The sequence below is a fragment of the Zootoca vivipara genome, chromosome 4 (assembly GCF_963506605.1).
Source record: "Zootoca vivipara chromosome 4, rZooViv1.1, whole genome shotgun sequence".
NCBI classification, from domain to species: domain Eukaryota; kingdom Metazoa; phylum Chordata; class Lepidosauria; order Squamata; family Lacertidae; genus Zootoca; species Zootoca vivipara.
Window position 1 is genome coordinate 66673542 of NC_083279.1, and position 15450 is coordinate 66688991.

The following is a 15450-nucleotide window of genomic DNA, read 5'->3' on the forward strand; positions in this document are numbered from 1 at the left end:
CTGTAATCCCATTTGATCTGAATTCCAGGTTATTAGAAATATTTTAAGGTCACAAGAAAATCTCTGCTGGATCAGATTAGACATCCATCTCATTCATCACCCTGTTTTCCAGAGTGAACAGCTCAGGGAAATCTTGAAAGCAGGGATTGAAGATGACAGCTTTCTCCCATTGTTTGGCCTCCTCCTTCCCAGCATCTGGTTCTGGTATTCAGTGGCATATTACCACCAAATCTGTAGCTATCACTTAGCTACCAGAACCAACAGCCAGTGACTATAGATGGCGGTTTTTGCTGGTATTTGACCGTATTAAAGTTTTACTTACTATAGATGGCGGAGAAATTAAATTAACTGAGCATTGGAAGGTGGACCTACCTAATTTGCATATTCCCAAACAGTATGAGAACCGAAACACAGCCGTCCTTCAAAATTCACACTTCTCTGAATTTTCTGATGCAGTTCTTCAACCAGTGTTTACAAAAATGTGTCTTATTAGGTGAAAGTGTGCATAAACATGAATATATTAGTGAAAGTAAAACACAACAATTCATTCTATTAGAGGAATCCTTGCAAAAGATGTAGACCAGTCAAAACTGCATACTGTATAAGAATGGGTTTTTTTCGGAGAAATTCGCAACAATATTCTGATGAATTTTCATGAGGATTAAAAAACTAGCACATTTTATAACTTTGTTACGTGTCATGTGAAGAGCTATGTTATGTAAAGAATGAGGAGGAAGAGAAAGATTTTTAGGCATATGATTTGGCTTTTTCTATTTTTTTGTTTCTTAACCTATTTTGAAGGCTCGGAAAAGGTTAAAAAATTAAAACCAAATCTACACAAACACAGAAAATAAAATGTATAAGATGCTCTGTGGAGAGCAGCTGGGGGCTATGTACATAGGTGCCAACTTCCAGATTGAAAAATCCGGGATCGGCCATTTGGAACTGGGCAGAGCGACACCGGAAGTTGCTTCTACGCATGCTCTGCCCATTTCCAAAATGGCCGCAGTGCCAGAAATCGCTTCTGCGCATGTCCAGAGACTCCAGACATGCACAGAAGGAGCCTCCCAGGGCTGGTAAGAATCCGGGGGTTTTACAGGGGTTTTTAAAATCTGGGCTGCCAGCGGGAAATGGCTGGAAAAACGGGGGTTTCCCGGGAAATACGGGAGACTTGGCAGCTATGGCTATGTGTGTGCATTGTTTATGCATACTGGCTCTTTTCAGACCTTCGGGTAAACATGTAGAGCAAGGATGTGGAGCCTAGGTCCTTCCAAATATTGTTAGATTCCAACTCCTACCAGTCCCAGTTCATAGTCAGGCTTGGGGAAGAGGGGAGTTGTGGCCAAACATTATCTGGAGGTCCTCAGATTTCCCATCCCTAGTGTATAAGCTGTGAGTGGGCACAAGTCTGCTCTCTCCCCTTCTCAGTTTGTGTCACTGAACATCTTCACAGGGCTTGTTGTGCTGGATTTTGAGGGTGAAACCATTGATCACAAGCAGGCTTAAATGAAATTCCATTCTTGAGCAACAAGAATCCTAATAACAGAAGGTGCCTTGTTGAATTGGTGGTTGGGAAAGATAATAAGAGACACATTTGAAGGAAAGATATTTAAGAAGAAAGGGTTGGAAGCAGAAGAGGGAAATTGGCTTCTAGGTAGGATATCCTTAATGGAAAGGGAACATTCGCCTCTGACTGTATTGTCCTTGGTTACAAGCATCTAGGGGCTTGCGAGTCTGTAAAAGAACAGAATACACCTCAGAGGAAGACAATGTGAATTGAAGTGATGTGTTAACACTGGCAACGAAGTTTGCACAGAAGTAAGAAACTCTGTCAAGAATAAAAACAGTCCCTTTGGCTGCTGATCTATGGAGGTTCTATGACCTCCTTGGTTTTGCAGCTGCCAAAGTTGCTCTTTCTTCCCTCTGGAGGGGGTGGGATGTGGCATTAATAATTCTGCAACTTGCTTGCTGCCCAGAGGCAGAATGTGTGACTAACCAGTTTTGACAGTTCTAGTACAGAGGTGAATTACAGAAAGGGACCACAAATGTTTGCTGTTACCCTATATTTCACCCCCCCCTACTCATAATTTTAAAGTGGCAGGGGACACTCTTTGTAATGGAATACTCCACTTCAAATATTATCTTGCTTTTAAAAATGTCTATTTTGTTATACTGTTGGAGCAATCCTGCACAATATTAGTTGGAAGTAGTTCCCAATGGGCAACGGAGGTAAGTGTAAGTAGGACTGCAGCCTGGGTGTCTGATGTCTTGTAAAGATGGCAGAGAACATTTCTCCAGATGATTAAAACATGAATTTGAGGGTTTCGGAGTTATCACAAAGGTTACTTCCAAGGTCTTAAGATGGAGGCACTGTGGTGTCTAGGGCTGTGCTGTTATGCTCACATGCTTCTCTGTCTGATAGGCCCGCATAGAGGAACTCGAGGAAGAGCTAGAAGCAGAACGAGCTGCCCGGGCAAAAGTGGAGAAGCAAAGATCAGACCTGGCCCGAGAGCTGGAAGAGCTGAGTGAGCGGCTGGAAGAGGCTGGGGGAGCCACTGCGGCACAGCTGGAGATGAACAAGAAGCGGGAGGCCGAGTTTCTGAAGCTGCGGCGAGACCTTGAAGAGGCCACGCTGCACTACGAGGCAACCGCAGCTACACTCAGGAAGAAGCACGCAGACAGCATGGCAGAGCTTGGGGAACAAGTGGACAACCTGCAGCGCGTCAAACAAAAGCTGGAGAAAGAGAAGAGCGAGCTGAAGTTGGAAGTGGACGATCTGTCTTCCACTATGGAGCAAATGATCAAGGGAAAGGTAAAAATCTCTGGGGTTTACTGTGAAGACAGACCAGATGGAGATTGGTGTATTTTCAAGCTGACCTGGATTAGCTACAACCAAATCTAAAACCCATTCAGTTCCTCAAAGTCTGATCAGCAAATCAAAAATAGGAGGCTTTGTCCAGCCAAGTTCTGTTGGGAGTAGGCTCGCTGAAATGAATAGAGCCAAGTTAGTCACGTCCACTCATTTCTTAGGGGAGTTGCATTCTTTGAATAGCTGCAAACAATGTTCATGCAATACATCAGGTATGCATTTAGAAAAGGCCACACAGAAATGCCAAGTGCGTTAAACAATGGAGCAAAATATAACAAATGGTTGGATCCAAAAATCTCTCTGTTCTTGTGGGGATGTCATTGATTTTCTTTCCTGGCTGAGCCCTCCTGCCACATTATGTGTCAGTCACACAGCGGAGGGTCTCTTGATCTGCTGGAACAGCTTTTCAGGGGGTTGCTGGGGGGAGAGCTGTAGCCAGGGGGATCAGTAACTCCCGGATACAAGCAGAAGAACATTTTGCTCTCAGAAGGGGAAACCTTTCAATCCAAGAATTTGCAAATGTAAAGCAGACAATAGAGAATCACAGGAAGGAGTAAGAGAGTAGTTCTTGTAGTTCTTCAAACTACAAGAAAGAAGATTCCACCTAAACATTAGGAAGAACTGCCTGACAGTAAGAGCTGTTCGGCAGTGGAATTTGCTGCCAAGGAGTGTGGTGGAGTCTCCTCCATTGGAGGTCTTTAAGTAGAGGCTTGACGGCCATATGTCAGGAATGCTTTGATGGTGTTTCCTGCTTGGCAGGGGGTTGGACTGGATGGCCCTTGTGGTCTCTTCCAATTCTGATTCTAGGAAGTACAGAGTGTATGGAGATGCAATGGCAAAATATTGTTACACCTTATGCCAATCTCTGAGCAGTGTGAGATTCCAGGGGTCCAGGCACTTACCAAGGGTTTGTGTTTCCTTTCAGAAAAGAGGCACAGCAGACACTGAAGTGGGTTTTTTATGATATATGCCTTATTTACACATATATAGGACTGGAGCCTACAATGAAGAGGTTGCTAGTACATCATTACTAACTGCCATCCTTAAAAAACCCCTAACACTAGCCTTTTGTCTTATTAACTAAAATCAGAGCCCGGGGAGGGGCTTTACCCATTTGGATGTCTGGCATTGAATCTCCACATGACCTATCTGGTACCTTTGGTTGGGTTAAAGACTCAGCCATTATTAAGTGGTTACCTCATGAGGAAGCTGGCCAAGTGAATTATTTCCAACCTTTGCTTGATCTAGGAATTTAGGGATTTGCTGAAATTCGAACTCTTTTAGGGGAGTCTGATCCCACCACAAACTGATAACAATAAGTTTCTCTCTTGAGTGCCCGCCTTCTCTGAGAATCATGCTTGCCTAACTTGTTAGCCTTCAAGTGTCCATTTTAACTTCTTAAATGAATTATATACTTTACTTTTGCTCATCTTACTATGCCTTACTACTCTAGGATAGTCACTATGTTGAATCAGACACTGGGGTTTCCTAAATTTTCTCCACGTATCATCTTGTAATCATTTCTAAAACTCCTTAAGTTGTACTTGGTACTAGCTTTATGGCAAACCATAGTGCATCGCTATTAATAAATGTCAACATCCATATTAGGGCAATATATTTATTAGGCCAACCAAAATATCACAAAATAGCATGTAAGCTTTTGCGTCCTCCATTCATAGGTATTCTGATAGATTTATGATGGCTTTGCAGATCACACTTTTCTCATACAGAATGCTAAACTAGTATACTTTCTGATTTTGGCGGTGGAGTATGTTTTTTTCCACATTATGATCTTTAGAAAGCTCTCATCATACGTAGGTTTGATAAATGATATACAGAGCAATTGAATAATACTCCTCTGGGGATATTTAACTCCCAAGCAACTCTTAAGGAATCTCTTAAGAAGGATGTGTTTATGGCTCACAGATGTGTAATTTTCAGTGTGAACTTTTTTCCATCACATCAATTCAGTTCAATAATTCAGAGCTGTTATTAATTACATGATTGATCCCCTTCCATTTGCCACACACTGTCATGTAATGATTTCTACTAGAGGAGTAGCTGTGCTCTTTTGCAGCAAAATGACAAAGATTTTTGTGGCACCTTAAGCACTAACAAATTTCATATGGCATAAGCTTTTGTGGCCTACAGGAAACATTGCAGCTGATGAAGTGAACTCTGGTCCACAAAAGTTTATGTCATAATAAATTTCTCCATCTTTAAGGTGCCACAAGACTCTCAGTGCAAACAACAATCATATAGTAGCTCAGTGTGCTTTTGCTTTTGTATGACTCCAGTAAGATATTAACAACAGAAAATAATGTTCTTCTTGTCAAAATATATAATATGGCTGAAGCAAACTGGTGAGTATGTATGTGATAAAGACAAAAGGTTGTCATAGTCTTGTGTGCAAAATTATGTAAGTCTTACTGCACTTCAAAACTGTTGGACACAATTAATTATTTTAAAGGAATATGTTTTTATTATTCCTCCCAGTAAACTGAATATTTGGTATATGCATATAAAAATACTTTAAAAAAATATCATTGCAGCTATTTCTCTTTTTCTAATTATAATTGGTGGTGGGTCCTTTTCATTTTTGCAAATTTTGTAAACCATATTTTATAATTTGCACAGAAATTGTGGCCCTAATGTTGATTGGGATGGTGTTTGATTACCTTTGTTCCAACCACATTAGGCAAATGCAGAAAAACTCTGTCGTACTCTGGAAGACCATCTCAATGAGGCAAAAACTAAAGTGGATGAGATGACTCGTGTGGTGAGTGACCTCACTGCCCAAAAAGGGAAGCTGCAAACGGAAAACGGTAGGTTGGGCAAACGCTATTATAGCCACAGGAAGTGTGAGCATGGCAACACCTTATATGAGTCAGGAGAGATGCTTGAAGACTTAATTCAGTCCGCATCTTTATGTGATTGCAGAACAAACTGATTTGCACTCACTGAACCACTGTGTGGAATGAAGTGCAATTATCATTTGGATACTGTATTTCTCCAAATTTTGTGAGAAATTTTATACTACACACACACACACACACACACACACACACACACACACAATATACATAAAGTACTGCCAGAAATATGGTGAACACACATTTTTAAGTTTCATACTTTTTGTTCTTTTTAAAACTTATCAGAAATATGTATATCAGAAATACACTGATCTGCACATCCCCACATAATTGCACATGTGCAATATTTTCATGAGGAACTCATGTTTCTGTCTTCTCCCTTTCCCCTACATAAGAGCAGATTCCTTTCATCTCCTGGTCAATTGCTTTTCCCTTTCCATCTAGTTTTCTGTCCTCTTCTTATATTCCTGTCCAAGTGATGAAACATGGGAGAAGAGGGAGGACCAGTTTCATGGCTATACAACATTTATCAGATTGACTCCCAACCTTTACTGCTGCTGTTGATTTATATTGGATGCTCAGTAGGAATTTCCTGATGCAAAATTCACTTGTCTTTCCACAACACTCCGTCCATTGCCCACCAAGGACTCATTCCGGTTCAGCTTGCAATAACAGCTTTCTGTGATCTTTTCCCAAACATTGAGGGGATGGGATGTTTTTTACCCTATGCAAAGGTGTTCACCCCATGAATTAGGAATGGCTCAAAGACTCCGATTGGCATGAAGCTGGTTTGAGAAACAACACATCAGACAGTAGTATTTTATAACAAAGTACAGGATGCAGTTTGGATAAAGTCATGTGAACGTGGATTAAAGACTCAGCACAGGGAATACAGTTGACTGCACAGTAAACGGCCCTAGAAGATTGACTGGGAGCCCGTGCAGCTGATAGAATAAAAGGGAATCACATGACCCCAACAGCCAAGATTTTAGCAGCGGTATTCTGCACCAAATGAAGTTTCTGAATGGTTTTCAATGGCAGCCCTGCACAGAGCATGTTACAGTAGTGTGTTCAGCATAGCATACGAGCACTTTAATATTGTGATCAGCGGGACTCTCCCATGCATGTTTCAAGTCCATCATCAAATGCTACGGTTTCCCCAGTTCCTTTGACTGTGTCCAGAGGACTTCTTAGGATGTCTCCTGTAATGCTGGCTTAGGAAAAATGTGGACCTAGCTAATTATGTCCAATGCCACAAAATCCCCCGTCTACTTTATCAAGCCACCCCTGTATGCTTGAAGGGCAAAAGGGTCACAGGTTGCTTTCAATTATTCAGAACTCCTGGGAATATCTTCCTCTGGAAGCACAGCCCTTGCCCTCCTCCTCCCTTGTCCTGGAAAGCTGATGCTCATCATCTTTTTTTGTGCTACCCTCCGGCAGGTGAATTTACAAGACAGCTGGAAGAGAAAGAATCACTTATAAACCAACTTTCCCGAGGGAAGTTGTCTTTCACTCAGCAAATAGAGGAGCTTAAAAGGCAGCTGGAGGAAGAGACCAAGGTAATGCTTTGATTGAGGCTCCCAACATGATTCTGACTCAGCTTGAAATGACGGCTCGGTTTTAAGGTATTGCCCTGAAGCAGGTATAGGACTGCATGTGCTCAAGTAAGTGCAGTGGAATGGCACTTAATTGCATAAGCTGAGGATGTGCCTCAGTCTGGAGATATCGATGAAATACAGAATTCTGGGGATACAATAGTATGACTGGGAAGTGCTGTGGTTGCTATTAAAGGTTGAGACAGTGTGATGGAAGAAATAGGAGTACGGAGTTTGGAAAGGGAGAAATTTCCAGATGGCGAACCCACCATCAGAATGAGTTTCAGTGCTTGTAGTAGCTGCTTTGTCCACAGCTGAATGTGCTAACTACAGCTCCCCCCCCCCTCCTACAGTCAAAGAATGCCCTCGCCCATGCTTTGCAAGCTGCCCGCCATGACTGTGACCTCCTACGGGAGCAATTTGAGGAGGAGCAAGAAGCCAAGGCAGAGCTTCAGAGGGCACTCTCCAAGGGGAATGCGGAAGTGGCACAGTGGAGAACTAAATATGAAACCGATGCTATTCAAAGGACTGAGGAGCTAGAAGATGCCAAGTAAGATATATAAGAGATGCCATCCTATGTTTCCATGTGTATTCTTGTTTTAAACTGTTACATTCTAGATCACAGACTGCATGCAGTTCAATGCAGTGAGATCAGAGAATCTTAGACCCGGAAGGGACCCAAGGGTCATTTAGTCCAATCCCCCGCAATGCAGGATCCTCGGCTAAAGCATCCAGGTCAGATGTGAATATAAATTACAATCCAAACATATCAACGTCTTATTTCTTATGGCTTCCTGTTGCAATCATGTCAGTAATCCAGAATGATCAGGAAAACCAATGTGAGCCTGCTCAGTACTTGAGAAATTCATCTAAGGCATCCCTGCCTTGGGTGGTAAGGCGTGTGGCTGTGTGTGGTGCCCCAGTTAAAGAACTCTCTCTCTAGACATTTATCCCTTGCCCTGTCACTGCTATCTTTCAGATCTCCATGAAATTTCATTTACCATTTTACCACCCATTCACTCAGTTTGGCGATCTCCTTGTGTTGCTCTTCATGGTTTCTTCTTGTTTTAACAACTCTGAGCAATTTCATGTCATCAGCAAACCTGGCCACTTTACCACTTGCTCCTAACTCTAGACTGATTATGAACAAGTTGAAAGGCACAGGTCCCAATATTGATTCTTGGGGGACTCTAGTTTCTACATCTCTCCATCTGTCCATTTATTCCTACTCTCCTGCTGCTTAACCAATCCCTGATCCACAAGAGGATCTCTTCTCTTATTTTTTGATTTAGGAATCTTTGGTGAGGTACCTTGTTGAAAGTTTTTTGAAAGTCCAGGTACACTATATCAACTGGACTGCCTCTACCTATACACTTTTTGACACTCTCAAAGAACCCAAATAGGTTTGTGAGACAGGACTTCCCCTTGCAGAAGCCATGCTGGCTCTTTTTTTTGTTATTTTATCTTTCACAATACTTTCCACCAGTTTTCCCAGGCCACACATTAAGCCATCAGCCCTGTAATTTCCAGGATCCCCCCAGATCCCTTAAAAAATAATAATGTTACATTGACTACTTTCCAGTCCTCAGGTATGGAGATTGATCTGAGGGACAAGTTTCATGTTTTTGTTAGAAGATCATCAAGTTCACCTTTGAGTTCTTTGGAAACTTTCAGGTGGATGCCATCTGAAGCTGGTAATTTCTCAGTTTCTATTTTGTCTGATAATTCATCCCTCATCACCGCTATCCACCTCAGTTCCTCAGACTCCTTTCCAGCAAAGGTTAGTTTAGGTATTGGGATCACCCTATATCTTTCATTGTGAAGACAGATGCAAAGAATTATTTCATTTTCTCTCCTAATCCTCCTTTAGTACACCTTTGATTCCCTTGTCATCCAAGCATTCAGCTACCTTGTTAGACAGTCTTCCACTGCAAATTTATTTAAAGAACTTTGTTGTTGTTTAGTCGTTTAGTCGTGTCTGACTCTTCGTGACCCCATGGACCATAGCACGCCAGGCACTCCTGTCTTAAAGAACTTTATTTTGTCAAATTCAATGTTTTTTTTAGCAATGGGCCCAATTTTTTTTAGCCTCCCTAACTGTCCACTTGCACTTTGTTTCACCAAAATTTGTGACCCTTTTCGTTCTCTTCATTTGGACAAGGCTTCCATTTATTTTTTTGAAGGAAGCCTTCTCGCCTCTAATACTTTCTTTAACTCTGCTCATTAACCAAGGTGACATCCTCATGGCACCTTTCCTGATCTGTGGCACACACTCCCGCTGAAGTGTGAGGTCCCTTTCAAAGGGTAGCTAGGCCCAACTGCTATTTGGCTCTTCTCTTCCCAGAAATGTCTCATCAATTCTTCTTCTGCTTGACTGCATTGGAGGCAGAGATGAGACAGCAAAACCCTCTCCATCAGCTTGCCTTTGGCTCCTCCCTTCCTTGAAATGTCTTACCAGTTTTCATTCCTCTTGGCTGCATGAGAAGCACAGATAAAACAGCAAGACCCCCTCTGTTGGCTTGGCTAGGGCCAATGGCCATCTGATTCCTCTTGACCCAGAACTGTCTCTGGCAGTTTCACAATGTAGCTTCATAATATAGCATGATTTTATTTTATTGGTGGGTTTTAACTGTATTCTTCATCTTGCGTGTGCATGGGTGTGGTCCCTATGGTATTCTTGGTTTCAATGTACACTGCTTGGAGGTGGTTATCCTGTTTTACACAAAGCGGTATATAAGAATGCTCAATAATAATAAAAGGAAACATGAAATTTGCTTAGTTTCATCCTTTACACCCCCTTCCTTTTCCTTTTTATACCAGGCATCTTAAGCTGTAAACTGCTATTTTAAGTTGTAAGCCACTCTGACTGCTTAATCAGGGGTGCCCAAACTTTTTTCCAAAGAGGGCCAGATTTGATGAAGTGAACATGTGTGAGGGCCGACCAAAGTTGTTGAACTTTTTTTAGGATTTAACCCCCAGCTGTTGAGCTTTATTTATAAATTTTCCTCCAAAGTTGTTGAGCTTTTTTAAAGGATTTTTACTGTCAAGGGGGCTGAATTAGGTCTGAATTAGGCCCCCGAAGCGCACTTTGGACATGCCTGGTTTAATGTAGCAAATAACAATGCCACACAAAGGGAAATTCACACTGTTTTGATTTTGGTAATATTAAGAGCCTTTTCATTGTGGGTGATTTTACCATGTACCTGTTCTGTTAGGAAAAAGTTGGCAGCTCGCCTCCAAGAGGCTGAGGAAGCCATCGAGGCGGCCAATGCCAAATGCTCTTCTCTGGAGAAGACAAAGCACAGGTTGCAGAATGAGCTGGAGGACATGATGATTGATCTGGAAAAGTCCAATGCAGCAGCAGGGTCCTTGGACAAGAAGCAGCGCAATTTTGACAAGATCCTTAGTGAGTGGAAACAAAAGTATGAGGAGTCCCAATCAGAGCTTGAAGGTGCTCAGAAGGAAGCCCGAAGCCTCAGCACAGAATTATTTAAGCTGAAGAATGCATATGAAGAGAGCATGGACAATCTGGAGACCTTGAAGAGGGAAAACAAGAATCTCCAAGGTAAGTCCTTCACTTGAGATGTGGGACAGTCAAGTGAGTTGAATCGGGGAGCAGAGGGAGAAGCCAGAAGGTGAAAGAAATGAGTCCTAGCGGTTTAGCTTCACCATTGCGCTAGACAAACAAGGCAAAGAAACAGTCTCTACATCATAAAATATTTTTGCTCTGAGGACTGAGAGATATATTGGGGCAAGATGCCTTTTGTCATTAGTCTAAGAACCTAGCTTTTCTCCAGTGAGACCAGCTGGTATCAGATCCTCCTGCTATTTCAAAGATTGGCGATATAGATGTAGTTGTAAGAACATAAAACGAGGTCAATGACCCATTTATTCCAGCATCCTGTTCTCAAAGTGACCAACCACTTGCCTAAGCAGGACCGAGCACTGGAGCACTATCCTCTCCTGTGGCTTCCAGCAACTGGTATTCAGAAGCATATGAAGTGGTTCACTTAAAGCAGGCATGGGCAACCTTAATTTTCCTTGGTGGGTGAGAGGGTGGTGACCAGATATGATAGCGATGATGAATGGGAGTGGATGCACACTGTTCTCAAAGTGACCAACCACTTGCCTAAGCAGGACCGAGCACTGGAGCACTATCCTCTCCTGTGGCTTCCAGCAACTGGTATTCAGAAGCATATGAAGTGGTTCACTTAAAGCAGGCATGGGCAACCTTAATTTTCCTTGGTGGGTGAGAGGGTGGTGACCAGATATGATAGCGATGATGAATGGGAGTGGATGAATGGGAGTGCATGCACACGAAAGCTCATACCAAAATAAAAACTTAGTTGGTCTTTAAGGTGCTACTGAAGGAATTTTTTTATTTTACTTCGATCCAGACCAACACGGCTACCTACCTGTAACCGTAATTAAAATGTGAGGCAGTGTAGGATGGAAGGCACAGCTGTTCTCACCCATGAGTCCATTTCAATATCCCATAAGATATCCAGCCATGATTTACATGTGGATGGGACCGGGATGTGCATAAGTAAACCTGAATGTCTTCTCATTGCCTCTTCTGTGACCCATGTTAATGCTGTTTTATATACTAAACTGAAATACATTGACACAATGTATTCAATATTTTGTCCTTCCACAGAAAATGTTCTTTAATAACGACTGCATATTGACCATTTTATAATAAAATAGCATGTGATTGTTCAAAATATTCCCTAACTTTAAGGAAGCCGTTTGAACTGAGCTTGGAGGATCTTTCCCCCTCTGCCAGATAGAGTCTATCTTAATGATAATTACAAGCCATTCATTAATACAATGAGCTTAATGAGATTTGCAACAGCCTTTCCGGACTCAGCAGATTTTTTGAGAGCAAGACAGTATTGCCATTATATAACAGGACTTACAAAATCAGGAGGATAAGAATCGACAACTGCAAGAGGAGACACTGGATCTTAATAAACACATTTTAAAAATAATTGGTGGCAGTGTGCACCCCTGTCTGAGTCCCTGAAAAGTGCTGGATGGAGTGGTATGATGGCCATTCATCCCACAACAAGCCTGGAGTGGAGTACTGGTAACTGTCCGTTTATCCCACTAAATTTCACAGGCCACTGTAGCAAGAAGCAAGAGCAGATTTCAGGTCAATTGGCCCTTGTTTGAATATACTTCTCAACTGAATGGAGTAGTAGACAGCAATGATATAAGATCACTGGCCTTGTCTAAAGCCAGCTCCTTCATTAAATAATATACTTTGTGCTTCTATCTAGTCAATTCATTTATTGTATAAGTGTTTAGCTTATAATATACTAAGAAGACTTACTGGCAGGAATTGGCTGGATCATTTCTAAGCCCCCTTTTAAAGATTGGCACCGCAATTACCCTGCTCCAGTCGATTGGCATGCATCCTGTTTTGTCTGCAACTGTGAACAGAACTGCCAGAGCTGGAGCCAACCAATCAATGTTTGCTCTAAGCGGTTCTGTCAGGATGAAAATGTAGCCATGTAGCTTTCCCTGATTTCAGCTGTGTCGAATAAGAGTTTTCACCTCTGTTTTCAGGAGCTGGGAACCATAGAGGAAGGAGGTCAAAACCCAGTTCTAGAGGACTGGTTGTATTGTTATCATTATCACTTTTTATCATTAAAAAACATAAATATATGAAATATTTCATTGTTCTTTGGCCAAGTAGGCCTAGAGCATGCACACACTCATACCAATACACACATCACAAAGCAAAAATAAGCCTCAGAGTAAGTACATACAGAATACATTATCCATTAAAAAAATATCTTACAAATATTCCCAAAAAAGCAGGGCAATGAATGTATTTTAACTTATGTGATCTTCAGATGCAGTCAATAGCTTTCATTTCTAAGCCTGTTTAATAAATTTGATGGTTCTATATGACACGCACCCACCAATTTTTAAATAAATGTTGTTGTTGTTTAGTTGTTTAGTTGTGTCCGACTCTTCATGACCCCATGCACCATAGCACGCCAGGCACTCCTGTCTTCCACTGCCTCCCGCAGTTTGGTCAGACTCATGTTCGTAGCTTCGAGAACACTGTCCAACCATCTCGTCCTCAGTCGTCCACTTCTCCTTGTGCCCTCCATCTTTCCCAACATCAGGGTCTTTCCCAGGGAGTCTTCTCTTCTCATGAGGTGGCCAAAGTATTGGAGCCTCAGCTTCAGGATCTGTCCTTCCAGTTAGCACTCAGGGCTGATTTCCTTCAGAATGGATAGGTTTGATCTTCTTGCAGTCCATGGGACTCTCAAGAGTCTCCTCCAGTACCATAATTCAAAAGCATCAATTCTTCGGTGATCAGCCTTCTTTATGGTCCAGCTCTCACTTCCATACATCACTACTGGGAAAACCATAGCTTTAACTATATGGACATTTTGGGCAAGGTGATGTCTCTGCTTCTTAAGATACTGTCTAGGTTTGTCATTGCTTTTCTCCCAAGAAGCAGGCATCTTTTAATTTCGTGACTGCTGTCACCATCTGCAGTGATCATGGAATCCAAGAAAGTAAAATCTCTCACTGCCTCCATTTATTCCCCTTCTATTTGCCAGGAGGTGATGGGGCCAGTGGCCATAATCTTATTTTTTTTTTATGTTGAGCTTCAGACCTTATTTTGCGCTGTCCTCTTTCACCCTCACTTTCTGCTATCAAGGTTGTGTCATCAGCATATATGAGGTTGTTGATATTTCTTCTGGCAATCTTAATTCCGGTTTAGGATTCATCCAGTCCAGCCTTTCGCATGATGAATTCTGCATATAAAATAAATAGATAAACACAAATTTCTCAGTTTTTAGCAAGACTCCAGCAAGATAGGAAAATTTAAATTGCCATTGAAAAGAGATAACTTGGTACATTCAGGACTTTCTGACGCTTTGGTCTTTCTTTCTGTCTTTCTTTCTTTCTTTCATTTTCTTTCTTTCTTTAAAAAAAATATCAGAGGAGATTTCAGATCTAACTGACCAGATCAGTGAAGGAAACAAGAGCCTTCATGAGGTGGAGAAGATGAAGAAGCAGATTGAACAAGAAAAATCGGAAGTCCAGCTAGCCCTGGAAGAAGCTGAGGTAAGACAAAGGTTTGGAACAAGGAATGGGGTTTCTAGAGAGTCGCTGTAAGTTTTCCATCCCAAAGAAAAACAGAGGAAACAAAGGATAAGCAAGATTTGCTTCATGTGCATAGGCGGGGAAAACAAAGGGTGGCAAAAAGATTCAGTAGTTATTATATGGGATATTATTGTGATTTAGATTTCTTCCTCCCCTTCTCTTCACGTAGAGATCCTAAGGTAGGCTATGTACAAGTGCTGTTGCAGTATACTTTTCAAAAGATTTCAACTTCCACGATTTGAAGTTTCCATTTGAATTTAGTGTGGGTTTAAAAAAAGTTTGGGGGGAAAACCCAATCAGATTAGACGTTTGAGCTATGGATTCTAGAAATCCTTGGGTATATCAGGAATGGCAGACAAGCTTCCCTGAAGGTAGCTTTTCCACCATTACCTATTTTACCCTGTAATAAATAGCCATAGGGGAGTGTTGGGCATGTTCTGGGGCAGCAATGGGAAACTCGCAGCCCTCCAGATATTGCCCAATCCTGAGTTCCATTGTTCCCAGTCAACATGGTCAATGGCCATGGATGATGGGAGTTGTAGTCTAACAACATTTTGAGCGCCATAGGCACCCTATCCTTGGTTAGCATATGGTGATGAGCCAGCACGGCAAGCCTATACAGAGTGCTGCATCAATGGACAAGGAATGGCTTGTAGGCAGCAGTACCCAAAAGCAAGGTTCTGGTCCCTGGTGACTCTGCCAAAACATGTTCAATTGTTATTATATTTATCTATTCCTGCACAGTGCAATTAAAGGAACACACACACACACACACACACACACACACACAAAACAAACTATAAAAATATTTTTTTAAAACGATAATAAACAAACACATATGTAAGAAAGAGGGATTCTACACTTCATATCACATCTCTCATTTGGATTTTATATGCAATATGCAAACGGATGGACCTATCTGGATGTAATGTGAGGCTGTACAGCATGTTCTCCATAACTGCAAAGGTTTTGCAGCTTG

General features: G+C 41.8%; 1 protein-coding gene across 1 annotated transcript in view; it reads left to right on the top strand.

Annotated features, from left to right (window-relative positions):
* MYH15 (myosin heavy chain 15) overlaps positions 1-15450 on the top strand; it is an 88080-nt gene that overhangs the window by 53681 nt on the left and 18949 nt on the right. The window contains exons 28-33 of the mRNA XM_035115695.2: positions 2423-2812; positions 5568-5694; positions 7183-7301; positions 7691-7887; positions 10553-10902; positions 14308-14432. Of these exons, the coding sequence (XP_034971586.2) occupies positions 2423-2812; positions 5568-5694; positions 7183-7301; positions 7691-7887; positions 10553-10902; positions 14308-14432 (1308 nt within the window). The remainder of the gene's footprint in view (positions 1-2422; positions 2813-5567; positions 5695-7182; positions 7302-7690; positions 7888-10552; positions 10903-14307; positions 14433-15450) is intronic.